This window comes from Dunckerocampus dactyliophorus, chromosome 10 (genome assembly GCF_027744805.1).
Source record: "Dunckerocampus dactyliophorus isolate RoL2022-P2 chromosome 10, RoL_Ddac_1.1, whole genome shotgun sequence".
Lineage (NCBI taxonomy): Eukaryota > Metazoa > Chordata > Actinopteri > Syngnathiformes > Syngnathidae > Dunckerocampus > Dunckerocampus dactyliophorus.
In genome coordinates, this window is record NC_072828.1 from 5,081,081 (window position 1) to 5,107,700 (window position 26,620).

The 26,620-nt window shown below is 40.3% G+C and overlaps 2 protein-coding genes across 3 annotated transcripts; one reads left to right on the forward strand and one right to left on the reverse strand.

Annotated features, from left to right (window-relative positions):
* Positions 1–3,323: 3,323 nt before the first annotated feature.
* nit2 (nitrilase family, member 2) lies at positions 3,324–19,981 on the forward strand. Of its 2 annotated transcripts, XM_054788684.1 has the most exons (10): positions 3,324–3,399; positions 3,543–3,661; positions 3,737–3,857; positions 6,044–6,132; positions 6,222–6,315; positions 6,405–6,479; positions 8,691–8,769; positions 8,857–8,955; positions 10,167–10,222; positions 10,304–11,395. In XM_054788684.1, exons 1-10 carry the CDS (start codon positions 3,372–3,374, stop codon positions 10,402–10,404), a joined length of 861 nt encoding a protein of 286 aa, XP_054644659.1. In that variant the 5' UTR covers positions 3,324–3,371; the 3' UTR covers positions 10,405–11,395. The 2 variants fall into 2 exon arrangements, with proteins under 2 accessions (XP_054644659.1, XP_054644660.1); XM_054788685.1 differs by lacking the exons at positions 10,167–10,222; positions 10,304–11,395 and adding an exon at positions 19,833–19,981.
* Positions 11,787–25,484, reverse strand: LOC129188341 (ICOS ligand-like). The gene is made up of 5 exons (XM_054788683.1): positions 25,111–25,484; positions 22,633–22,956; positions 20,042–20,329; positions 19,787–19,960; positions 11,787–12,485 (listed from the first exon to the last, which is right to left on the reverse strand). Exons 1-5 carry the CDS (start codon positions 25,172–25,174, stop codon positions 12,412–12,414), a joined length of 924 nt encoding a protein of 307 aa, XP_054644658.1. The 5' UTR covers positions 25,175–25,484; the 3' UTR covers positions 11,787–12,411.
* Positions 25,485–26,620: the final 1,136 nt, after the last annotated feature.

Sequence of the window (26,620 nt, forward strand, 5' to 3'; positions counted from 1 at the left end):
TGCCGAGCTTCCTGGAGCCCAGGAGCCGCTGTAATGTCTGTGGAGAGCCGCTGTGTCCCTGGATGAAATGAGAAAAAGGGTGAAAAAATGGCAAAGTGTCAAGGGAGCAAGGCAGAAACTCATGCCGAGCTTCCTGGAGCCCAGGGGCCGCTGTAAAGTCTGTGGAGAGCCGCTGTGTCCCTGGATGAAATGAGAAAAAGGGTGAAAAAAAATGACAAAGTCCGACGGAGGCAAAGCAGGAATTCAGGCCGAGCTGCCTGGAGGCCAGGGGCAGTTCTAAAGTCTGTGAGAGCCGCTGTTTCCCTGGATGAAATGAGAAAAAGGGTGGAAAAATGGCAAAGTCCCACCGAGGTGAAGCAGAAAGCCAGGCCGAGCTGCCTGGAGGCCAGGGGCGGTTCTAAAGTCTGTGAGAGCCGCTGTTGCCCTGGATGAAATGAGAAAAAGGGTGAAAAAATGGCAAAGTGTCAATGGAGCAAGGCAGAACCTCATGCCGAGCTTCCTGGAGCCCAGGGGCCGCTGTGTCCCTGGATGAAATGAGAAAAAGGGTGAAAAAATGACAAAGTCCCACCGAGGCAAAGCAGGAATTCAGGCCGAGCTGCCTGGAGGCCAGGGGCGGTTCTAAAGTCTGTGAGAGCCGCTTTTGCCCTGGATGAAATGAGAAAAAGAGTGAAAAAATGGCAAAGTGTCAATGGAGCTAGGCAGAACCTCATGCAGAGCTGCCTGGAGCCCAGGGGCCGCTGTAAAGTCTGTGGAGAGCCGCTGTGTCCCTGGATGAAATGAGAAAAAAGGGTGGAAAAATGGCAAAGTCCCACCGAGGCAAAGCAGAAAGTCAGGCCGAGCTGCCTGGAGCCTCAAAGCGGATAGAAAAAGCGTGGTGAGCCGCTGTTCAGCCAGACGCCCTCTGGCTAAAACATGGAACAGTGGTGAACCTTCCAGGAGTGGTCGGCCAAACAAAATGACCCAAAGAGCGCAGTGACGACTCATCCAAAACAACATCCAAATAACTGCAAGCCTCACTTGCCTCAGTTAATGTCAGTGTTCATGACTCCACCATAAGAAAGACACTAGGCAAAACAGCCATGGCAGAGTTCCAAGACCCAAACCATTGCTGAACAAAAAACGTCAAGGCTTGCCTCAATTTTGGGTGGCATGGCTCAGGTGGTAGGGTGGTCGTTTTCCAATTTGAAGGTTGCGGGATTCAATCCTCCGTCCTCCCATGATCATGTCAAAGTAACCTTGGGCAAGATATTGAACCCCAGTTGCTCCTGATGCTGCGTCACCAGTAGATAAATGTGCTCACACTGTCAAAGCGCTTTGAGTTCCTTGGAGGTGGAAAAGCTCTATACAAGTGAAAGACCATTTAGCATGATGACCCCAGGACCTTTGGGAAAATACTCTGTGGTCTGACGAGACAAAAGTTGAACTGTTTGGAAGGTGTGTGTCCCATTACATCTGGCATAAAGGTAACGCTACATTTCAGAAAAAGAACATCATACAAACAGTAAAATATGGTGGTGGTAGTGTGATGGTCTGGGCTGTTTTGCTGCTTCAGGACCTGGAAGACTTGCTGTGATAAATGGAACAGTGAATTCTGCTGTCTACCAAAAAATCCTGAAGGAGAATTTCCGGACATCTGTTGGTGACCTCAAGCTGAAACCAACTTGGGTTCTGCAGCAGAACAATGATCCAAAACACACCAGCAAGTCCACCTCTGAATGGCTGAAGAAAAACAAATGAAGACTTTGGAGTGTCCTAGTCAAAGTCCTGACCTGAATCCTATTGAGATGCTGTGGCATGACCTTAAAAAGGCGCTTCATGCTGGAAAACCCTCCAATGTGGCTGAATGACAACAATTCTGCAAAGATGAGTGGGCCAAAATTCCTCCACAGCGCTGGAAGAGACTCATTGCAAGTTATCACAAACACTTGATTGCAGTTGTTGCTGCTAAGGGTGGCCCAACCAGTTATTAGGTTTAGGGGGCAATCACTCTTTAACACTGGGACATGTAGCTCTGCATTTTTTTCTCCCTTAATAAGTTTCATTTAAAAACTGCATTTTGTGTTCAGTTGTGTTGTCATTGACTAATATTTAAATTTGTTTGATGATCTGAAACAACAAGTGCAAAAAAAAAAAAAGAAATCAAGAAGGGGTTTTCCACACCACTGTATTAAAAAAACCCCAACTGCATCTCAGCTTTGTGATATAGGTGAAAAAGCATGTTATTAGTATGAAATTTGCTCTTTTTCCCAATTTTTGCTATTTTTTAAATTTTCCAAATATTTCAGCTTTCTTCTTAAAGTTTCTTTTCATAATATTACTTGATACCCATAATATTTTTATTTTATTCCCATAACATAACTTTTTTTTAAACCTAATCTTCCATATTTGTTTCTCAAAATATTGTGACTTTAAAAAAGTCTTTTGTCTTTAATATTTCAGCTTTATGCTACTGAAATGACGTTATTTTTCCTCATAAAGTTGTTCTTGTAAAATTCCAACTTTTTCTCATTACATTACAACGTTTTTTTCTTAATATTTTGACTTTATTCTTGTAAAATTACTGCTGAATATTCAATTTTTGCTGCTGCTGTTTTGCCCATTTCTGGATTTTTTTTTTTTTTTTACATTTTCCAACTATTTCATCTTTCTTCTTGTAAATTTTCTTGTAATTATGACTTTATTCCATAATATTTTGACTTTATTCCCATACTCAACCTAATTTTCCATAAATTATAACTTTGGTTTTTTTGTCATCATATTATTACTTTAAAACATTACTTTTTAAATATTAAATGTTCTTATATTACATTATTAATGTACAATTCTTTTTTGCTAGATTACAACTTTTTTCTCTTAACATTTTGACTTTATTCTTGTAAAAGTACTGCTGATTTTTCCATTTTTGCTGCTGCTGTTTTTTAACGGTTTTTTTGTTGTTGTTTGTTAAATTATATTTTCAGAATGTGCCAATAAAAAAGTCACAAACTGACTCAGGGGCAACTTGAACACCCCTAATTATACAGTAATGGCGATTGATTTAAGTCACCAATTAGGAAACTCCAAATCTCGCACAGAAACGCGATTGGCGGACACAGTCCCGCCCCCCTTGAACGAGACTTCCTTTCACGTTTCAGTTTAAAGGTAATTCTCTTTACATAAGCAAACACGTAACCACTCAATGTATGAAAGAGATTTTTGGGGGATTTTTATGTATTTAATACGGTTTGAGACCGTAATAATGGTCAAAAAGTGAAACTAGTCCAAGCGGATTGAGCTCCCAACTTTTATTTTGAAGAGCTCTTTTGAAGCTATCCGGTATGGGATACTCTGTGGTTAGCGTATATACAAGTCATGATAAAATAGTCGCATACATGTCTGCACTTACAAAGGCAATGTCCAGTAGGTGTTTTTCTTACAACTTATTTAGGTATGTTTTACACAAATGTGTAGCCGACTGTCATCTTGCTACTTTTAACTTCTACGCTGTTCTTCCCTCCAACAAACAGTAATAAACATCAATGGCGTCTTTTTGTCTCTTGCAGAGTTCCGCCTGGCCGTCATCCAGCTGCAGGTGAGCAGCGTCAAGGCGGACAACCTGAACCGGGCCAGGAAGCTCATCAACGAGGCGGCGGGGCAAGGCAGCAAAGTGGTGCTTCTGCCGGTGAGGAACAATCAAAGTAACAATCTTCTAAACACGGACAACATGTGCCTGAAGGAGCCGAATCATGCCTCGCAGGAATGCTTCAATTCACCTTATGGAACTGGATTCTTCGCTTCCTACGCTGAGAGGATTCCAGGAGAGTCCGCTGAGGTTCTGTCCCAGGCTGCCAAGGACAACAGCATCTATCTGGTAGGAGGTGAGAAGCTGAAAGCTCACTTCACATCAATTATCGAATTGATACTTCTGTTTTTGTACTACAGTTATATGTCAAGTACAAGAGTAAATCTTCGTTTATTGCGGTCAATCGGGTCTAGACCCGACCGGAAGTGAATTTAGGAAGCAGGAGAAGGAGGCGTGTAGACATGGAATAGCACCCTTATACAGTAGACGCCCCTACAACGTAAATAATCCGTTCCGAGAACCTTTATATAGGGCACAGGTGTCACACTCAAGGCCCGGGGGCCAGATGTGGCCCGCCACATCATTTTATGTGGCCCGCAAAAGCCTGGGAATAATGTGTGTCAATAATGCACTTAATCTTTTTCCTTTTAAATGTATTTATTCTTTCATTTTGATGAGTTTTTCTAAACTTTAATATTATCTGATCAGATATTCCAAGCATTTTTTGTTGTCAAAAATAAATCCCTGAATGTCTGCTAGTCATCCTGACATTTGCACTTCACTTCTCAATTCAAAGCAAGCTATTAATCACTTTGTTAGTAAAAAATATAATAATCAAATGCACGGGCAATTGTGTAATAATATCATGAGGTTATATTTATATTCTTATATATTAACAGTTACAAGTGAAGGCAGCCATAACTGCGATGTGGCCCTCAATGAAATCGAGTTTGACACCCCTGTTATAGGGTTTTTATGTTATACGAAGCGTAAAATACATGTAAATAGCCTAATCCGTTCCAAGATCTTCCCAAACTCACCCCTTTGGCACTTCAAAATCTTCAAAGTCCACCAAATATGGTGGGAAAATATAAGAAAACGTTAGCATAAACATAGTAGAGTAACATTCCAATATAAAATAAGGTAATAAATAAGATTACTGTAAATGAATAAAAGTGAAAAACAAAAACAATCCTACCGTTCACGAGATGTCTTGATCAGGAGCGCAAGTGGAGGCAGGAAGGAGGAGGAGGACTAGCCTGAGTCGAAACGCGACTCAAAGAGTGTAAGAGTCAGCTGGTCTCACAGACAAACACACACGCACTACACGATAATGCTGTGTGCAAACTTTTAATTTGTAACTTAACTTAATTGTTTAAGTTAGTTTAAGGGCGACTACGAAGAGGAAAGGAAATTAAAGGGAGCAGCATGTCTCTCACACAAACACACGGACGCACTGGATAAGTCAACCAATGAGATAAGAGCGTAGGCGGTGCCCTGATAATCAGCCAATGAGATGAGAGCGGAGGCGATGCCCCTATAATCAGCCAATGAGAGCGTGAAGCGTCAGAAGGTGTCACCAAGCGCTAAACAAATCAAATTTCTGAACTTGCACCGACTTGACGCTTTACGTTATATGGAAGTTCTTTCATAATACGATGCAAAAACTTTACATAAATTCTTTACGTTCAGTGGAATTTACGTAAAAGGAGGTTTACGTTATGCGAGGTAGTCACATTTACATTCATATTTCTTGTATTGTGTATATAATCAGAGAAAATAAGCACTTTAAGACAGTTTATCGTGTAGCGGAGGAGAATCGGTGGCTGACAGGAAGTGACGTCTGAGGTTCAGAGTTGAGTTTTAGCTTTGTTGTGGGCTATAGCTGCAACAGTAATGTGTGTTTATTTTTATGATTGTGATTATGATGTTGATTATTTTTACGTCGTTATTACTGTGCCTGTTGTGAGATCATTTAACCTGCAATAAAAGCCTGTTGTTCCGGCGATCAAGTCTGGTGCTCGTCTCACCGAGCAATTACTGACATCTAGTGACCAATGTAGAATACTACATCCTCACCTTGTATGATGGTCTTGATGGCTTACACTCTATTTGTATTTTACTTCATTTACATTTGACATTTTTATGCTTGAAAGTGCTTAATTTTGGAAAAAAAATATGTACAATTTACTTAAATATGCATATTATTGACTAAAGGTCAACCACGAAACAGCAATCATGTGTTAATTAATTCTTTTTTGGAAACCAACATAGTTTTTAATATATATTCATATAAATTTACATTAGGGTTGCACAATAATTTATCGGACCAATGAATAAATCAAATTGTAAATAGGAAATATTATGATACAAGTTAAACAAATAATAATTGAAAAGCCAGGAAACACATATTATACGATGATTAAAAAGTTGCAATACAAAGTGAAACACTAAAGCGGACTGCTACTGCTTGTGGTCCAGGCTCCATCCCTGAGGAGGATGCTGGCAAGTTGTACAACAGCTGTCTTGTGTTTGGGCCTGATGGAAAGCTCCTTGTCAAACACAGGAAGGTACAACACACTCATTTCACATTTGTCACACTCAGTCGTAGACGGAGTCCTCTTTTTATTTTCTTTTTTTTTTTTGTCCCCTCTTCAAGATCCACCTCTTTGACATCGACATTCCAGAGAAGATCCGCTTCCAGGAGTCGGAGACGCTGAGCCCCGGCAGCACCTTGTCCGTGTTTGACACACGTGAGTGTCGTTTCGAACACGTCTGCTGTTTCCGATGTTTGCCGGCCTGCCGTGTTGTTAACGGCGTCTGTGTTGGCTTACCTATGTAGCCTTCTGCAAGGTGGGAGTGGGGATCTGTTACGACATGAGGTTTGCCGAGCTGGCACAGCTCTACAGCAGGAAGGGTGAGTGGCTCACGTGTGGATTCTTCTTTCCTGCTCACTTCACGTGCTTGTGTTGATCCCTCGTTGCTCGGCAGACTTCATCATGAAAGACCTTGGCTTGTGTGAGCCGCACATACTGATTGACAAGAAGGTCACTTTTGTGATTGCGGTTCATTCACTTTGTGCCATGTTGTACCGAGCAGCCAGGGCAGTGACACGTTTCTTCGGTTACCGTCATGTTTTTAAAAATGTTTCCTATTTGCCATCATTCATAAAGCCAAAGAAAAAGCATGGACTTCATCTTTAAGGCAGTCGTCATGTAGAATGACTATAGAGCAGGGGTGGGGCCATGTGAGGCATGTGGTTAGTTCTTTTTAATTGGCCCGCGGGACATTCAGAAAATGTAAAATAACAAGAAAACTTTTACAAGAATAAAATCACAATAATATGAGAAAAAAAGTTGCAGTTTTACAAAAACGACGTCAAAATATTAGGAGGAAAAATAACGTAATTTTAGTCACATAGAGATGAAATATGAAACCAAAAAGTCATTCTTTTTTTAAAAGTCCTAATATTATGAGAAACAAACAAAGTTGGGAGTTTTGGAAAATTAGGTTGCGGAAAAAGTTGCTGCAAGAATAAAGTCCAAATTTTATGAGATTTTCGATTGTTTTGTCTGGATTTTTATCTCTTTGGGTGTTGTGGAGCTGGACTGGGGTGGAGTTGGGGTTGTTTCTTTTTTCTTTCCTTTGTTAATTAAATACATATAATAAGAACAAATATATACTATATTATGGAAATAAAGTCATAATTACGAAAAAAAATGGGAGGAATTGAAGTTGAAATAGTTGGAAAATTAAAAAAAAAAAGAACAGCAGGCATGGAAAAAACAGCTGGAATTTTTACGAAAATAAAGTCAAAATATTAGGAGAAACTAGTTTTAAAAACGTTGAGAATGAACTCTTTATATTAGGATAAACTGTCATTTTACACTGTCACAGAGTTAGTAGTAGTAGTACTTTATTTATCCCACAGCAGGGAAAATTCACTTGTTACAGCAGCAAGCAAGATACACAAGTAAAGAATGCATAGTGACATAGTGAATTGAGTTGAAATATTCAAGAAAAATTGTTCTTTTCTTAAAAGTCGCAATGAGAAACAAAAGAAAATCTAGGTGTCATTTTTGGAAAATTAGGTTGGGGAAAAAGTCATAACATGATGGGAATAAAGTCCAAATATTATGGGGTGTAAAGTCATAATATTATAAAAAGAAAACTGACCAAGATTATTTAAGAAGAAAGTTGAGATATTTGGAAAATTAAAAAAACTAAAAATGTGAAAAAGAGTGATGTTGATAGTAAAAGGCTTATTAGCAATAAAATAACCGTGTAATATTATGAGGAAAAATGACATCATTTTAGTAGCATGAAGTTGAAATATTAAAGAAAAAAGTTATTTTTTTAAAGTCTTCATATTAAGAGAAAGAAACAAAACAACAAATAAAGTTGTCATTTTTGGAAAATAAGGTTTCGGGGAAAAAGAATAACGTCAAAACATTATGGGAATAAAGTCATAATTCCGAGAATAAAATTGCTAAAAAGAAAGCTGAAATTGTTGGGAAACTGAAAAAAACAAAAAACGTTACAAATAGAAAAAACATTTTATTAGAATAAAGTCAAAATATTAAAAGAAAAAAGTCGTATTCTAACAACAACAAAAAGTTGCAATTTTACCAGAATAAACTCTGTGAGGAAAAACAATGTCGTTTTAGTGGCATAGAGTTGAAATATTAAAGAAAAAAAGTTATTTTTTTAAAAGTCGTACAAAACAAAATGAAGGTGTAATTCTGGGGAATTAAGTTGGAGGAAAAAGTTATAATATTATGGGAATAAAGTCATAATATCATGAAAAGATGATTTACGAAAACTATTTAAGCTGAAAATTAAAAAAAACACTAGCAAAAATGGGGAAAAAAGAGAAAAGAGCGAAGTTGATATGAATAATAGGCTTTTCCACCTATATGACAAAGCTGTGAGGCACTTTTTTCTTGAAATATACACAATATAACTTCTTAGCATGCGTTAGAAAATATCCAAATATCCCTTCCATCCTTTCATTTTTCAGTATGTGGCCCTCGGTGGTTATGGAGTATTTAACACTAATGAAAGAAAGCAAAGCAGTGCCATCTGCTGGATATGTTGGAGAACACGTTGAGTCTTCTTTGGTCCTCAGGGTGTCAGCTGCTGGTCTACCCAGGAGCCTTCAACATGACCACAGGCCCCGCCCACTGGGAGCTCCTGCAGAGGGGCAGGTGAGGCTGTGATTGTGTGTTTTTGGTTGTTTTTAAGAACTCCGACAGACTGCAGGTTTTGTTGGAGCGCTGTCGCTTCCTCCGCAGGGCGCTGGACAACCAGGTGTACGTGGCCACGGCGTCACCCGCCAGAGACGAGAGCGCCTCCTACGTGGCCTGGGGTCACAGCAGCGTGGTGAACCCCTGGTGAGACCCAGCACATCTTGATGATGATGATGATGATAATAATAATAATAATAATCCAACATAATGGACACCATTTATCACGTACAACGACGTAACTCTAAAGAGCGGGACAGGAGGACACAAATGTTAGCTGTTCGGTCACGCTGGCATAGCTACAGCATGTGAATGCTAACATGGCACTCTAACATCATGCTAGGTTAGCATATTTGCTGAAGAAAAGCTAAATGGTCAAACTTTCAGCTCCCGACAGTTGGCAGAGATTTATTTTAAGATGTGTAGCGAAACCTGTCTTTTTTTTTTTAGCAACTCTGTCCTCCGTCAAGTATTGAGCATCGTAGGCTTACAGGTATTCATTATTCATGGTTAGGCATTATAATATGTCAGGGTTCCATGATTTAAAAATGGATGGTTATCATGTCCTGAGGGTAAATAGTGTATGCAAATAGTCTCTTCTTCACAACTTGCCACAAATCAAATCACTGATGGATTAAAATAATAATAATAATACTGTCCAAGTTACAGTATTTCAAAAAGATGTGGTTATAATGGGACCAAATAGTGGGGGCATGCATGCAAACCTCCTGTTCCATACGCCTCGCAATGGAGGGGCACAATCAATTTTTAAAAATCTAAATGTTAATGCTGGCAAATTTTCATAGTTATCATTTTTAAACTTTTTTTTTTTTTAGACGTGTAGTGAAGCCTGCTTTTTTTTTTTTATACCCACAACACAGTGGTGGGCTTTGGTGGCTTCCAAGTATTGCCTATTCATATGCCAGGGTTCCGTTGTTTGAAAAAGATGTGGTTATAATGGGACCAAATAGTGGTAAATAGTGTGGGCATACATGCCAAGCTCCTCTTCTACACACCTCGCCATCAAGGGCTTTATTGAAAAAGAAATGGCCAATTTTCATACGAGCCTTTCAACTTTTTTAAAGGTGTGTAGCAAAGCCTGTCTTTTTTTTCCCCCTGAAGATGTCCTTTGTGAAACGGTGGGCTGGTCAGAGGTGGTAGAGGAAGGTGCTTTTTCCTTCAGGTGGTCATGAAAGGAACACCTGGAGAAGCCAGCGTGCTGTTCCTCTTGCGTCCTGTAGGTGTCGTAACTCGTGTTTCATCCACTGTCCACACCAATCAAGACGAAAACCGGAATATTAGACACATGCGCCCGCGTGATGCGACACACGTCCAACCACGCAAACGTCTGCTTTCAGGGGAGAAGTTATCTCCAAGGCCGGCGCCGAGGAGGCCGTCATCTACGCAGATATCGGTGAGATTCAACGTTGACGCTCCCAAAAATATATACATTTATTTTTAAAAAGCAAAGCGGAGACTGATACGCTGATCTCAGACCTGCAGTTCTTGGCTGACGTGCGACAGCAGATCCCCATCACTGCCCAGCGCCGCCACGACCTCTACGCCGTGACGTCTGCTCAGGATGCGCGGAGATGAAAGTGCACGCCTCATCTTGCCTCCTTTAACTGGAAGCAGGCATGTGGCTTCTGATGCCTACCGCCAAGAATGAAGCGATATCACTTCATTCATGATATCATGTAAATATAATTTGTGGATTCAGTAATAGAAAGAAGCAAAGTGGAATAAACTTTGACCACTTTTTCCATGTGGACGTCTTTTATTAAACCTCAGAAAGCCTTTTAAAGCACTCCAAAGCAGGGCTGTCCAAATGTTTTTCCAGCGACGGCCACATAGTGAAAAATGAAAGGATGACACTATTTTGTAAAGCAACACGTACGTATGTTAACAAGTCATATATATTTCAAGAAAAAAAACTGACATAGAATGAATTGGAATTATTACTATCAACTTTACTCTTTGCTCTCTTTTTTCCCATTTTTCTGGTTTTTTTTTTTTTTTTACATTTTTCAAGTATTTCAACTTTCTTCTTGAATTGCACTTAAGAAATGTTATTTTTGTATATGACTTTTTTTATGACTATTCAGTATTCTGGATCAGATGCAGATCAAATCTGGCATGACATGGCATCCTCTGACCGTGTGTATGCAGGAAAGCTCCTTTTAAAGTGTTCAGGACAGGGCCGGGTGTCCACATGTTTACCAGCGAGGGCCACATAGTGAAAAATGCAACTTTGCCACTTGGATATTTAGTAAAGCAGCACATGTAGATATGCTAACATGTTAAATATATTTCAAGAACAAGCTGCATCTCAGCTTTGTCATATTGGTGGAAAAACCTATTAGGATTACAACTTCATTCCCCCCCCCCCTTTTTTTTATATGTTCCAAATATTCCAACTTTCTTATTAAACAGTCTGTGAATTTTCATCTCATAAAATGATCACTTTTCCCCAACCTCATTTTCCAAAAATGACAGCTTTATTTTGTTTTGTTTCTCAAAATATAACAATATAAACTTTTTTTTTCTTTAATATTTAAACTGTGTTCCGCCAAAAAGACATTATTTTTCCTCATAGTAGAACGAATTTATTCTTGTAAAACTGCAACTTTTTTCTCTTTTCTCTTTATGTTTTTTTTGGTTAATATTTTGACTGTTCTGGTAAAATGAAAGCGTTTTTTTCATTTATGCTTCTGGGTTTTTTAAATTATTTATTTTCCAACTATTTCAATTTTTTTCTTGCAAATTGCACCAAATTTTCCAAAAAATACTTTATTTTGTTTTGTAGTTTCTCAGAATATTCTGACTTTTATAAAATAAGGAATTTTTTCTTTAATATTTCAACTCTGTGCTGCTAAAATGACAAAAGATTTTTCCTCATCATATTACATCTTTCTTCTTCTAAAATTCTAAATTTTTTTGCATACGAATCAAACTTTTTTCTTTAAATATATTGAGACTTTTTCTAAAAATGTGTTCTTTTTTTTTTCCCATATCTTTTTTTCCCCAAATCATTTCAGCTCTCTTAATTTCTCTTAACTTCCCGTAATTATGACTTTATTCCCATAATATTTGACTTCGTGCTCGTAACATTCTAACTTTTTCCACAACCTAATTTTCCAAAAATGACAGCTTTATTGCTTGTTTTCTATCTTTTTACAAAGTTTTTTTATTCTTATAAAATTACGACTTTTTCTCATTAGAGTAATTTTTTTTTTGTTTAGCATTTTGACTTTATTCTTGCTGATTTTTCCTTTTTTTTTTTTTTTAGTTTTCCTGGAAAATCCTATTTTTACAATGTGCCTGATGCTGCACTTGGGACACCCCTAGTTTAACATTTTATATACAGGAGGAGTGCTGCAGCCATTACATTGTACAAGATACGTATGTATGGAAATGTTGACAATGGGAGAAAATACTTTAACAAAAATCAATAGGTTGAAACAGGAAATTGCACACAAACAAACCTCCACCCATGAAAACAGCCTCGGATGAGGTCGTAAATCGGGGTTGCGGGGGTGGGGAGGTTGGCCTCGGGCCTGCTGCGTGTTAAACTTCCAAACATGCAGCTGCATTTGCGTCGGTCTAAACGTTCGTCTCCCACGACTGCATGCTCATCATCACCGTTTCCTCCGTCTCCTGACGTGTCCTGTTGTGTTCTGAAGGAAACAAAGTAGTGGTTCATGCTGTGCAGCGTATTTATTAACTCCTTTTCACACTTGTTTGACCACGGAGAATGTGCCGGGGCCACTTCAAATTCAGAGGCAACCAAAGTTTGCTGGCAGAAAAAAAGTTGCACACAATCGCATCAAATTTTCATCGACCTCTCTGACTTATCTCAAAATTCTGACCTTGTGTTTGTGCTTTTTTTTGTTAGCAAGACTCGTTCCAAAATAAGGAGCAGCCTCAACATGTTCAAATTTGTCATTTGGTACCAAAGTTGACATATTTTATTATGTTTATTGATTTGTTAACACTGCTTAACTTCTTTTTACACTTGTTTGACCACAAAGAACGGTCCTGAACCACTTTTATTCAGGAAATGAACAAAATACAAAAAAAAAAAATCTTGGATCTTAAGGAGGTCCTACGTAGAGCTTCAAAATGCAAAAAGAAGAAATGGGAGTGAGACAAAATACAATTTGAGTAAGCAATTTATCAGCTTATTATGAGCTGATAAGACCTTAGCTCCAAAAAACTTGAACCCCCAGCCCGTAAAATAGAAATAAAAAATTGAAAAAAGGAGTTGGTAATGAGTAGTTGTGACATTCTTCTTAATCGGCTGAAAAATGGGTGGGAATGCTTGATGCCAGTGTTTCCAGGAGGCTAGCGGGAATGTTGGCTTCACGGAGGGCATCCACTGTTTGGAACTGACGTCCATTTTTTTAAAAGTCCCTTGCCATCCATGCCCAAATGTTCACAGTTGGATTTAGATCAGGGGAACACGTAGGATGGTCCAAAAGAGTGAGCTTATTCCTCTGGAAGAAGTCCTTTGTCAGGTGGTATTGTGAAGTGCAGTGTTGTCCTGTTGAAAAAGCCAGTCATTCCCACACAGACGAGGGCCTTCAGTCATGAGGGATGCCCTCTGCAACATTTGCACATAGCCAGCTGCCATGTGACTCCCTTGCACAGCCTGAAGCTCCATTGTTCCACTGAAGGATCATGATGGCGCCCCCTCCTCTGTGCCGGTGGACAACATCTCAGGTGGGATCTCCTTGTCATGCTAGTAACATTGAAAGTCATCAGGACCGTCAAGGTTACATTTTTTTATCATCAGAGAGTAAAACCTTCTTCCACCTTTCATTGTCCCATGTCTCTCCTGCAAATTCCAAATGTGCAATTTTGTGGTGTTGAAGGAAACGAGGCCTGTGAGGATGTTTTTTCCTCTTAAAAGCCTTCTCTGCCATCTCATGATTATTGGACTGCACTCGGCACCAGTGGCAACCTTCATTTGGGCCGAGGATGGTCCCGTGTCTTGACGGACAGCCAATGGCATCCTCTGGTAAATATCTTGGGTCTACTACTTGCCTTTTTTGTTCCATAAACCTCAGGATGTTTAAAGAAGTTTAAAATGACTGTCTGTGTAGGCTCTCAGTCGTACAGGAGTTGTCCATCGAGGGAAAGGCTTCTTGAGACGTCATCTGTACTTCTGTGAAGAAGGTGTCAGACGTTTCGCTCCTCATCCGAAGAGCTTCGTCAGCGAACTAATAAGTGCTGGTAGCCTAGGCCTTAAATACAGGAAGAGTGGGCGGAATTGGTGTGCCAACACCCTCCTCCTATTGGTTCCTTACACTAAGACTGGGAGGAGTTGTGGTCTAATCCTCTCCTGCCATTAGCACCTCCGATAAAAGGGAAGTGTAGCTCCCTGTAGTTGGGTATGAATGACTCTGTACATGGAAGAGATGGAGAAACAGGCTCTCACATCCTTCTCAGGGACAAAACCAAGGCACTGGTTTAGATACGTGGATGACACTTTGTCATAATCAAAAAACAGGAAATTCAGTCTTTCACAGATCACATCAATGCGGTGGACACCAATATCAAATTTACTCGCGAGGACACTAAAGAGAACCAACTAGCCTTCTTAGACTGCAAGGTAATTATAGGAGAGGACAGACAGCTACTTACAGAGGTCTTTAGAAAGGCCACACACACTGACCAATACCTGCTTTTTGAATCAAACCATCCACTACAACATAAACTAGGGGTTATTAGGACCCTCCAACAGAGCGGAACAAATACCAACTAGTGCTGAGGGAAGGAAAAAGGATGTCAGATGTCCAGAGAGCGCTCTCAACCTGTGGGTACCCGCGGTGGGCTTTTAACAAATGTCAAAAGAAGAAAGTAGGGAAAGAAACCCAAAAGCCCACAGAAGCAAAAAGGAAAGGAGTGGTAGTCCCTTATGTAGCGGGGGTCTCCGAAAAACTCCAGAGAATCTTATGGCAACACAAAATTCCAACCTATTTTAAACCAGTAAATACCCTGAGACAAAAATTTGTGCATCCTAAAGACAAGGCTCCAAACCAAAAACAGAGCAATGTGGTCTATTCCATCCACTGTAAAGATGAGGAATGCAAAGAGCACTACATTGGGGAAACTAAGCAAATGCTCCAAAAAAGGCTTTATCAACATCGCAGGGACAATTCTAGTGGTCCTCAATCAGCAGTACATCTACACCTTAAAGCTACCAATCACTCTTTTCAGGACAGCCAGGTAAAGATTTTGGCCAAAGAAAACAGATGGTTTGAAAGAGGAGTAAAGGAAGCTATTTTTGTCAAACAACAGAACCCATCATTGAATCGGAATGGTGGTTTGATGTTTAATTTGGACCCTGTGTTCAGCAGGTTACTGAGACCAAAACCCACAGCTCTTAGTCTTGCAAATGAGGTGAAGCCAGGGCCGAGCCAGAACAATAGATGCTAACGAGCCAGTATCAGAGTCGTTCATACCCAATTCAGGGAGCGACACTTCCCTTTTATCGGAGGTGCTAATGGCAGGAGAGGATTAGACCACAACTCCTCCCAGTCTTAGTGTAAGGAACCAATAGGAGGAGAGTGTTGGCACACCTATTCCGCCCACTCTTACTGTATTTAAGGCCTAGGCTACCAGCATTTATTAGTTCGCTGACGAAGCTCTTCAGATGAGGAGCGAAACGTCCGACACCTTCTTCACAGAAGTACAGATGACGTCTCAAGAAGCCTTTCCCTCGTTAAAATGACTGTCTTACTGCGTTCAACCTCAGCAGCAATGTCGCGCTGCGAGAGGCCTTGCTTATGCAGCTCGACAATCCCACCACCTTCAAAGAGAGAAGGTGTGACAGTGTGAATACTGACACTAAATCACATTCTATCCAACATTTTGCCTTTTAAAGGCTGTGCCCTTAAACTTTTGATCCGCTGATGAACAGCCTATTTCACTTCAATGCTTGGTTGCAATAAATTGCTTACTCACGTTTTTTATCTCACTCTCATTTCTTCTTGTTGCATTTTGAAGCTCTACTAAGAACCTCCTTAAGATCCAACACTGCAAAATGTACATAAATATATATATATATATATACTCCTGATCCAAATCTTAAGACCTGTTGAAAAATTGCTAGAATTTGCATTTTGCACATTTGGATTTTAATGAGGTTTTAAGGAGAGCTACAATATGCAAAAATAAGAAGGGGGAGTGAGACAAAAAACATTTTGAAAAAGTAATTTATTGAAAACAACAATTAAACTGAAATAGGCTGTTTATCAGTTGATCAAAACTTTAGGACCATCGCTCAAAAAATAACCAAAAACTCTCCAAACCAGAACAAAAAATGTTCTCAGTAGGACTCAGTAATGAGTAGCTCCACCGTTCTTGTTAATCACTTCAAAAATGGGTTTGGGCATGCTTGATGCGAGTGTTTCCAGGAGGCTAGTGGGAACATTGCTCCAAGTGGTGAAGATGGCTTCACCAAGGGCATCAACTGTCTGGAACTGATGGCCATTTTTATAAACTTCCCTTGCCATCCATCCCCAAATGTTCTCTATGGGATTGAAATGAGGGGTACATGCAGGATGGTCCAAAAGAGTGATGTTATTCTCCCTGAAGAAGTCCTTGGTCAAGCCAGCATTGTGAACTGCAGCGTTGTCCTGTTGAAAAAGCCAGCTGTTACCACACGGACGAGGGCTCTCAGTCATGAGGGATGCCCGCCGCAACATCTGCACGTAAGCGGCCGCCGTTTGACGACCCTGCACCACCTCAAGCTCCAGTGTTCCACTGAATGAAAAAGCACCCCAGACCATGATGGACCCCTCCTCCACTGTGCCGGGTAGAAAACATCTCAGGTGGGATCTCCTTGTCATGCCAGTAACCTTGGAAGCCATCTGGACCGTCAAGGTTACATTTTTTCTCATCAGAGAATAAAACTTTTTTCCACCTTTCAATGTCCCATGTTTGATGCCCCCTGGCAAAGTCTAAACAGGCAGTTTTGTGGCGTTGAAGGAGATGAGGTCTTTGAATTCCTTTTTTGTTTTTTAAACCCTTTTCCCGCAGATGCCGTCTGATGGTTATTGCGCTGCAGTCGGCACCAGTAAGGGCCTTAATTTGGGTGGAAGACCACCCTGTGTCTTGATGGACAGCCAATTGGATCCTTCGGCTCAGTGCAGGTGTGATGTTTTGTATTCTACCACTTGACTTTTTTGTTCCATAATGCTCAGGATCTTTTAAAAAATGTAGAATGACTAATTTACTGCACCCAACCTCAGCAGCAATGGCACGCTGGGAGAAGCCTTGCTTATGCAGCTCCACAATCCAACCACGTTCAAAAAGAGAAAGCTTCTTAGCTTTACCATCAGGAGTGCATGACAGTGTGAATGCCTGACAGAAAATGAACATTTTGAGCAGATTTTGGCTTTTATAGCCTGTGGTCTTAAACTTTTGATCAGCTGATAAACAGCCTATTTCAGTTTGTTGTTTTCAATAAATTACTTTTACAAAATGCTTTTTGTTTCACTCCCCCTTCTTGTTTTTGCATATTGTAGCTCTACTTAAAACCTCATCACTGCTAAAGAATAAAAAGGGAACACTCAATTGACATTCAGTCAAAAGTGCTGTGCCGTTATTGAAACTGTCCACTTAGGAAGCAACACAGATTGACAATCAACCTCACAATCTGATGAGCAGATGGAATAAACAACAGCTGGTGTGTTTTTCTACTTCAATGTTGAGCGTGACTCCAAACCCAGACCTCCATGGGTTCATACATTTGATTTCCATGGATCATTTTTGTGTGATTTTGTTGCCAGCACATTAAACTATGTAAAGACAAAAGTATTTCAGAAGAATATTTCATTCATTCAGATCTTTACTTCATTGATATTTTATTGATGTATTCCCCAAAAATGCCGTGTTAAAAATGATTCATACCCCTGACAATATTTTTAAAAAATGTTCTCCAGAAGTTACTTCAAGGTGTCACAATGGAACAAAAAACCTTAATATTGTTGACCAAATGCTAAACGCTGATCTAAAAACTAAATAAGACTTCTTTCCAGAAGAGTATCAATAGGGGAAAAGTGTTCAGGTCATTCTCAAGTTCTGGCCATCACAGTCAAGAAGAAGGAGCTCAGTGAGGAACTGCGTCAGGCTCCTTTATGTGCCCACAGTGAAGGAAAGGCTTCCAAGGCCATTTAAGCAGTACGATGTCCCTGAGGCAAGCGTTCAGAGCATCACCAACAAGCACAAGAGGTTCAACACTGCTACTAACCGCAGTGGGCGTGGCAGGAAGCGTAAGGTGTCACCCAAACTTGCCAGGAAAATCTGCCGAGAGGTCAACAAGAACCCACAGACCACAACCAAGGCCCAGTGTTTTAATTAAAACACTAGACCAGGGAGGGACAAATGTGTCACGGTCCACCATCGAGCAAGTCCTGCACCGAGGAGGTCTCCATGGACGTAGACCTTGGAAGACGCCACTGCTCAAGAAAAAACATCTGGAAGCTCGCCTGACCTGTTCTAGACGTCATCTGGAGCAAGATCCCAGCTGGTCAACTAATCTGTGGTCTGATGAGACAAAGTTGGGGTTATTTGGCCATATGGATGCTCAATATGTGTGGAGGAAGAAAGGAGAAGCCTACAGGCCAAAGAACACTGTACCCAAGGTCAAGTGCGGTGGTGGAAACATCATATCCTCCAGTGACACAGGGAATCTCGTCAAGCTCCAAGGAATCATGAAAGAGGAGGAATACATCAGGATCCTTGAAATGTGAAGCAATCTGCTGAGAAACTCCACAACTGGAAGTACCAGCAAGACAAGGACCCTAAACACACCGCCAAGGTAGTGAAGAAATGGTTCAAGGACAATGATGTCAACGTCCTGGAATGGCCACGTCAAAGTCCTGACCTAAATCCCATCAAAAACTCGTGGCATCACTTGAAGACCAGAGTGATGGCTCGGAAACCGACCAACTGACCCATCTTGAGGCTTTTGCCGAGGAAGAATGGCCAACATCCCACAGGAGACACGCAGGAAGCGTCTCGAAGCAGAGATAAAGAACAAAGGCTACGCTGTTGACTATTGAAGGAAGACAATGGACGAGGGTATGAATCATTTTGAACATGGCATTTTTTGGGAATCCATCAATAAAATACCCCTGAAATGAAGATTTCCTTGAATTTTGTATGTTGACATGATTTCAGTTGTAATTCACCCGCAACCGATTCACAAACTTGCATGCAAAAATGCATGCTTTTCACTACGAAATGGAAAAATCACAAGAATTAGCAAGGGTATGGTATTTATATGTGTATGTGTGTGTATATACAGTATATGTGTGTATATATAAAGTATATGTGTGTGTATATACAGTATATGTGTGTGTATATACAGTATATGTGTGTGTATATACAGTATATGTGTATGTACAGTATATATACAGTATATGTGTGTGTATATACAGTATATGTGTATGTACAGTATATATACAGTATATGTGTGTGTATATATACAGTATGTGTGTATACAGTATATATATATATATATATACAGTATATGTGTGTATATATATACAGTATATGTGTGTGTGTGTGTGTATATATATATATATATATATATATATATATATATATACACACACACACATACTGTATACATATACACTGTATACACACACACACACAGTATAGATATATAAAATCAAGAAATAAAAAACATGAATTCAAAAAAAATTCCTGAAACAAAATTCAGGAGTGAACCAAACCAAAGCTTTCTGTGTGGAAAAAAAAAGTCCTCAAGTCACACAAAACCTCATCAAAAACGTCATCAGCCATGGAGAGATTTAAGAGGGTTAAGAACGGGAGATGTTTAGCGTGGTTGACGTCTTCTGACAGTTGAGTGAAAGTGAATCATTGAATGAATGGCTGCAGTTTGACCCTGGAACAGACTATTTGTATGAGCTTAAACATCGCTAAGAATGATAGCGCGTACCTCTGCTGCTCCTTCTGAGGTGTTCCATCTTCTTCTTCTTACTCAGCCGGTCCAGGTGGATCTGGTAGCCCAGGCCCACCGCCACCATGATGCCCACCACCACGCAGAGGGCGGTGCTAAACATCCACATTGCCTCCGTGGCTCGACTCACCACCGGGCCGCTCCACACGGCGTCTGCGCATCACAAGCAGGCAAGCGTTATAGTCGACACACGTGACCGCCTCAGCCCCGCCCACCAGGTGAGATCTCACTCACGGGTGGTGGAGGTCAAGGTTTCATTCATGGGCGGGTTCTCGATGATGCACGAGACGTTGGCGTCCGAAATGTTGATGGTCAAGTAGCTGGTGACGTTGTAGAGACGGGAGCCGGGCAGCAGCCCCACCAGGGTCCTCACGGAGCCGCCGGGGGCCACCGGGGCGCCGCCGTCCACCAGCCAGTGCACGGCGGGCTCCGGGAAACCGCCGGCAGAGTGGCACAAGAAGACGCTCTCGTCGTCCTCCTCCCCTGGAGCCTCCCAGTGCAGCACGGGCGGGCTGAAAGGAGCTGCAGGGAGAACAGGGAGCTCTCACTCCAACTTTTTTTTCAGCCACAAAGTCCAGGCACACGTATTCATGACATAAATGAATAAATCAAAGTAAATACTTACCATCATTTCAATTGAATGTCTCATAAAATGCCAATAATGAATATAATTGTTACCCGCCTGGATGAGCTTACGCAGTGGGCAAGACTGAAGAGAAAGACAGCCAAGTCCCGGAGCCTGTCAATCAGGAGAGGAGTAAGGACCGATAGGACGGTGTTCATGGTAGGGTGGGGAGAGGATACCCCTGTTGTCAGAGCAGCCTATTAGAAGCCTCGGAAGAGAATACACTGCTGACCTCTCTGTCAGGCAGCTGGGCAAGTGGGTACAACAGCAGCCGGGTACGGCCTGGCCAGGATTGATAGCAGCCATCTCCCCGGGAAGTTCAAACTGTGGTGCTACCAGTTCACACTATTCCAGCGTGGGATGTGGCCACTTAAAGTCTGCGAGATTCCATCCACCACGGTCAGCAGGCTCGACAGCACTGCAAACACCTACTGTACATAAGGAAGTGGTTGGGTCTCCCTCGCTGCTTCTCCAACGCAGGACTCTTTGGAAGGCAGGGCACGCAAGGGGCATGGACCAGGTGGGAGGACACCATCCACAGGGTCATAACCTGGCAAGACATCGGGCAAGCCCCACAGGCACGGCTCAGCTTCATGGTCAGGGCAGCGTACGACACCCTCCCGTGCCCTCAGAACCTCTCCACATGCTTTGGGAGTGAGGACAGGTGCCCGCTGTGTGAAAGTGACAAAGCAGGCCTCCAACACATCCTGGCATCATGCAAGGTGGCACTGTCACAAGGACGTCTCAGATGGCGGCACAATCAAGTGCTTACGAAGCTGGCAGAGCACCTGGAGACGAGAAGAAGAGCTGCTAACTCAACAGCAGGCAGCCAAACGACTAGCATCTCCTTCGTACGACCAGGGCAGACCCAGCAAAAGCCTCAGGGCAGTCAGGCAAGATCATTGCTAACCCCTGGGAAGGCGTGGGAGATGCATGTCGACCTGGACAGGCAGCTCATCTTCCCAAGCGAGATTGTGCAATCAACCCAAAGACCAGACATGGTGATGTGGTCCACAGCTGCCAAGCGGGTCCTCATCATTGAGTTAACCGTGGGAAGAGGGAATACCATCTGCACACGAGACCAAGCGGCTCAAGTACACCGAGCTGGCAGCAGAGTGCAAAGAGGCAGGGTGGGCAGCATCCATCCACCCAGTGGAGGTCGGGTGCAGGGGCTTCGTTGGCAGGTCAGCGATCCAGCTTCTCCGCGCTCTTGGAACAACAGGGGCAAGACTACAGCGAGCAACCAAGGAGCTAGCATAGGGCAGAAAAAGCAAGCTACTGGTTGTGGTTAAGGAGGAAAGATAGTAGATGGGGTCAGACACCCCATCGGGTCAGATGCAGGGAGTGGTAGGGAGACGTCCCAAGATGCCACTTGCCCCCCCCACCTGGAGATGTACTGGCTAGGGGGCGAAACATCAGTGAAAGGTGGCACCAGCTGACGACCCTGCATCTGACCCAAAGTGCACTGGAGGAGGTGCGACAGGCAAAATGTCCAGCAGGAAATACCATCTCAACCTGTATATACTATTATTAATTATGATATATTTGTATGATTATTATATTCTAATTGAAATTGTTAAATGTATTTTAGATTTTCAATTGAAATAATGTCTCCTTTTATCTTTTAATAGATAAATTATATATGTATTAAATGCGAAATAACTTGATTTGTAAATAAATAGATACATACATAAATATATATTTTATTTCAACAATGTCTAATTAAAACGATAAGAAATAAACACAAAAAACAAAATTATTTGATTTACAAACACTATACTGTACAGTATATATATATATATATATATATATGTATATATGCGGTTTGTATTTTAAATTAATTAGAACATTTAATGATAAGACAGTTCATTCTAGATAAATAATGCAAATATATATTTAAGAACTAAACTAAATGACTTGATTTATTAACAAATATACAAATATATAGTACATTTTCAGTTGAAAAATATATTTGTGCCGCTGATGTTCCCGGTCAGAATCTGAGCTAAAATATGTCAATAAAATCCTAAAAATGTAAAGAAATCATATTTTCTATTATTATATTTTATTTAATTCTTTTTACAATTGCATATTTTTTATATTTCATTTTTTAAAGACATAAATTACAGAATTATTTTGTAAAGCACTAATAGACACACTTGCTAAAGGAATTGCAATTTTGTGTTCCGTGGACACTGACCTGCGACCCTGAGACACAGCGTGCACACCTGCACGCTGGGACTCCCCGGAGAGGTGAAGAGGAGACTGTATGACGTGTTGTCCTCCTGGGGGTCCACCATAGACAGCTCCAGGTTGAAGTTCCCCGTCGTGCGAGCGTCCGCTGACATGGTCACACTGTCGCGGACCTCGTACTCCTCGTGCCCCTCTCCTATCCACGTGGACCTGAGCACCACCTCGTCATTCCTCCACCACTCCACGGAGGCGCTGTCAAAGGTCACGGCGTCGGGGTAGAAGCAAGGCAGGGAGAGAGGCTGGCCGACCACGCCCAGCACACACTCGGCGTCTGCGGCGTCACGGGACGACAGCAACAGGGTCAGCTTTTGATAGCTAGCTAGCTAGCTATCTTAACATTTAACATTTATTTATCCCTCAGCAAATGCCTTGCGTGTTAAAATGCCACGTTAGCGCTGAAGCTCACATAGCTGCGCTAAAGTTGCTAATGGTGGTGTTTGTGAAAAGACATTAGCTTACTTTTCCCAGCAACTTTACATTGCTTGGCCCTTCCTTTTGTCTGCTTTTTAGACACTCGTCATGACTCGTCAGACTAATTCATTAGGACAGGTGTGTACGTTCTAAAAATAGAATTTAAGACGAAAACTAAAAAACAACAACAGCAGCAAAAATGGACAAGAATAAAGTCCAAAAATATTTAGAGAAAAATGTTGCACTCTAACGAGAAAAACAGTCGCCATTGTAAGAGAATAAACTCGTAATATTATGGGAGAAAATAATGTCATTTTAGGAGCATAAAGCTGAAATCTTAAAGAAAAATGCCGTTTTTTTTTAAGTTGTAATATTATGAGAAACAAACATAACAAAGTTGATTTTTTTGGAAAATTAGGTTGTGGAAAAAAATTCAAATATTACGGGAATAAATCCTAAATAAAAATTTATAACGAAGTTATATATAGTTTAAAAAAAACAATAGCAGAAATAAAATAATAATAAATAAAAACAGCTTTACTTTTCTGAAACTAAAGTCCAAATATGAAGAGAATCAATGTCATGTTCTGTGTGCTGCTCTGCTGCCCTCTGTCGGCCATGTGTTGCAGCACACCTCTGATCCGTCCGCGAGGACCAAATGAGCACACCTGTGTCCAATGACCTTCCTTCTTAAGCTGCTGTCTGACCTGCATTCGGTGCCAGATTGTTACCAGACGTCCTCCAGAACCTCTTGTTACTCAGTGTGTTCTGCTTCCTGGCCAATTCCTTGCCTGTAGTTCTGTGAGTACCTGCGTAGTTCCCTGCTTGGCTTCTTCCAGCCGGGGTTACTTGGCGTATCATTCCTGCCCAGTTTAAGGCACAGTTTCGAGTTTGCAGTTTCTGCTAGTTTTTTGCCGGCAGCAGCAGTTCCAGTTCATATTTTTGTATTTTTTCCTGCTTTGTTTCCGTGCTTAGCAGCGTCCTTTTTGCGAGTTATATTTTCCCTGCGACTATGTCCGAGTGTATTTTTCTTTGTACTTTGTTTTTCTTTTGTCGTTTTTGTGTTTTTCCACTTTGTGGACACTTTATGTAACAAGTTTTGTAACCCTGATTGCCTCGCCTCTGCATTTTGGGATCCACCTCTGCGGCCTATGGCTGAACATGACAATAAAGTTGTATTCTCATGAGGGGAAAAGTCGTAATTTTGCAATAATAAAGCGAAATAACTAAAATGGAAAAATCGTCAGTATTTTGGAAAAAAGTTGCAATTTTACGAGTACAACATTGTAATATGAAGAAAACATTTTAGTAGCATAAAGTTGAAATATTAAAAGATTTTTTTTTTGTACTCCTAATATAATCACAAACGACAAATAAAATTGTAATTTTTGGAACATTTGGTTAGAGGAAAAGTTGGAGTATAATAATATGGCAGTAAAGTCATAATTAAGACCATTGCCCGTTGAAAAAAACAGCTGTAGTTTTACAAGGATAAAGTCAAAATATTAAGAGAAAGACGTCATAAATTTACAAGAATAAACTTAATATTAGATAATATTAAATTAAATATTAGAAGGAAAAATACATTTTACTAGCATACAGTTGAAATCTTAAAGAAAAAAGTTATTTTTGTAAGTTGTCATAAGAAATAAAACAAAGTTGAAATTTTGGGAAAATTAGATTGGGGAAAAATTATATTACGGGAACAAATACATAAAAATAAAATGTATAACAAGGAAGTTTAAATAGTTGGGAAATAAATTGAAAAAACAATAGCAGAAATAAAAAAAAACAGCTGTAATTTAATGAAAACAAAAGAGAAGGACGTCATGTATTTGCAAGAATAAACTTGTAATATTAGGAGGAAAAAGAGCCGTTTTACTAGCATAGAGTTGTAAACTTGCCAACATGTATAAAAACCCACAGACAGAACGTATGCTGATGAAAGCAAAACCTCCCTGGTGGAGGTATCCGGTGATGTCACGCATGGTCCCCCTGAAGGGGGACTTCTTACCCAAAGTGGTGCAGATAGTGAAGAAGCTGAGCAGCAGTCCTGTTGGCCAAAGTGGCCCAAGCATCGCCGCCTGGCCGGGCCCCCCTCCCCCGTGCTAAAAAGCTCCAATGTAAATCCTTTTCTTGTCTAAAGAGCACGTTAAACACTTCATTGGGATGTCACGTTCTCCTTGTTCGTGTCCGCTCCTCCAAGTCCCGTGTTCACCCTGAAGGAATGCCGGGGTCATGTCGTGTCTTGTTGGCCCTCAAAACCTGCTGCCACGCGTCCCGGTTGACATGTAGTTTGATCCGAGGCTGGAGTATTGCAAAGTACGACGCGGGGGAATTCACTCACTTCCTGTCGTCTGACATCCGCTTCTTGTGAGCCACGGAGGAGTTTGGTCCAACCTGTTTGACTTCTTCCACCTCGCCCACGCCCACGCGGCCCGCAGTCACTCGAGAGTCACAATGTTTCACCTTCTCAGGTGAGCAATGCCACCATGTGATGCATGAAAGGCAAATACACGGTGTAGTGTACCTTCATTGGTTGCAATGATGTGTGCGCTTCACGAGGACAATATACTGTACAGTATATTTATTCACGGTGCAAAATCTGTATTCACTGCATGTTGCACATGACTCAACACGTTTGTCATGCAGTTTACAATCATTAGAATTCAATTATTTTATTTATAAATGCATTTTATTCATAGAATAAATTATATATGAATAATTAGCTACATTTATTTTTAATTTAATATGAATGATATATCATTTTTAAAGTCAAATTAATGTTTTAATATATTCTATAACATTACAGTATATGTAATATGTGTTATATAATACGTGTTTTTTATTTAGATGAAAAAAATGAATTATGTACAAAAATAAACATCAAACAAAATATAGAATTAAATAATGATTCGTATAATAACAAATAACTATATGATAACAGTATTACACAGTTTAGTGGCATGTAAAATTATCATTTCCACATAAAATATATACATGATTATATATATAATAATTATTGAAGACATTAGCTCTATCATACACTAGTATTTGTATATATTATATATGATAATTTTTAATATGGTATTATAACTAATATTTGTATTAATATAATAGATACATTTATTTTTATTATACAGTATATGTATTATATCTATTATAATAATCTCTATATTGTATTAACTATCCACATATATATTATATTATAATATATATTAATACTTATATATATATATATATTTTTTTTAGATAAAACAAAATGAATGTAATTAAAATAATTTATTTACATATACATCCATATCCATATCCATCCATATAGATATTAAATGTATTTTATAATGAAATAATTGTTCATGTATAATATTGATTCATGTAAAATTCTTATCATTTCCACATAAAGTAACCGTACTGTAAACAAATGTAGTCCAACATGACCAGTCAAAATTATACTGAAAATGAGTAGTAATTAGTATTTGTATTATTATATATATATTTAATATACACTGCTCACAAAAATTAAA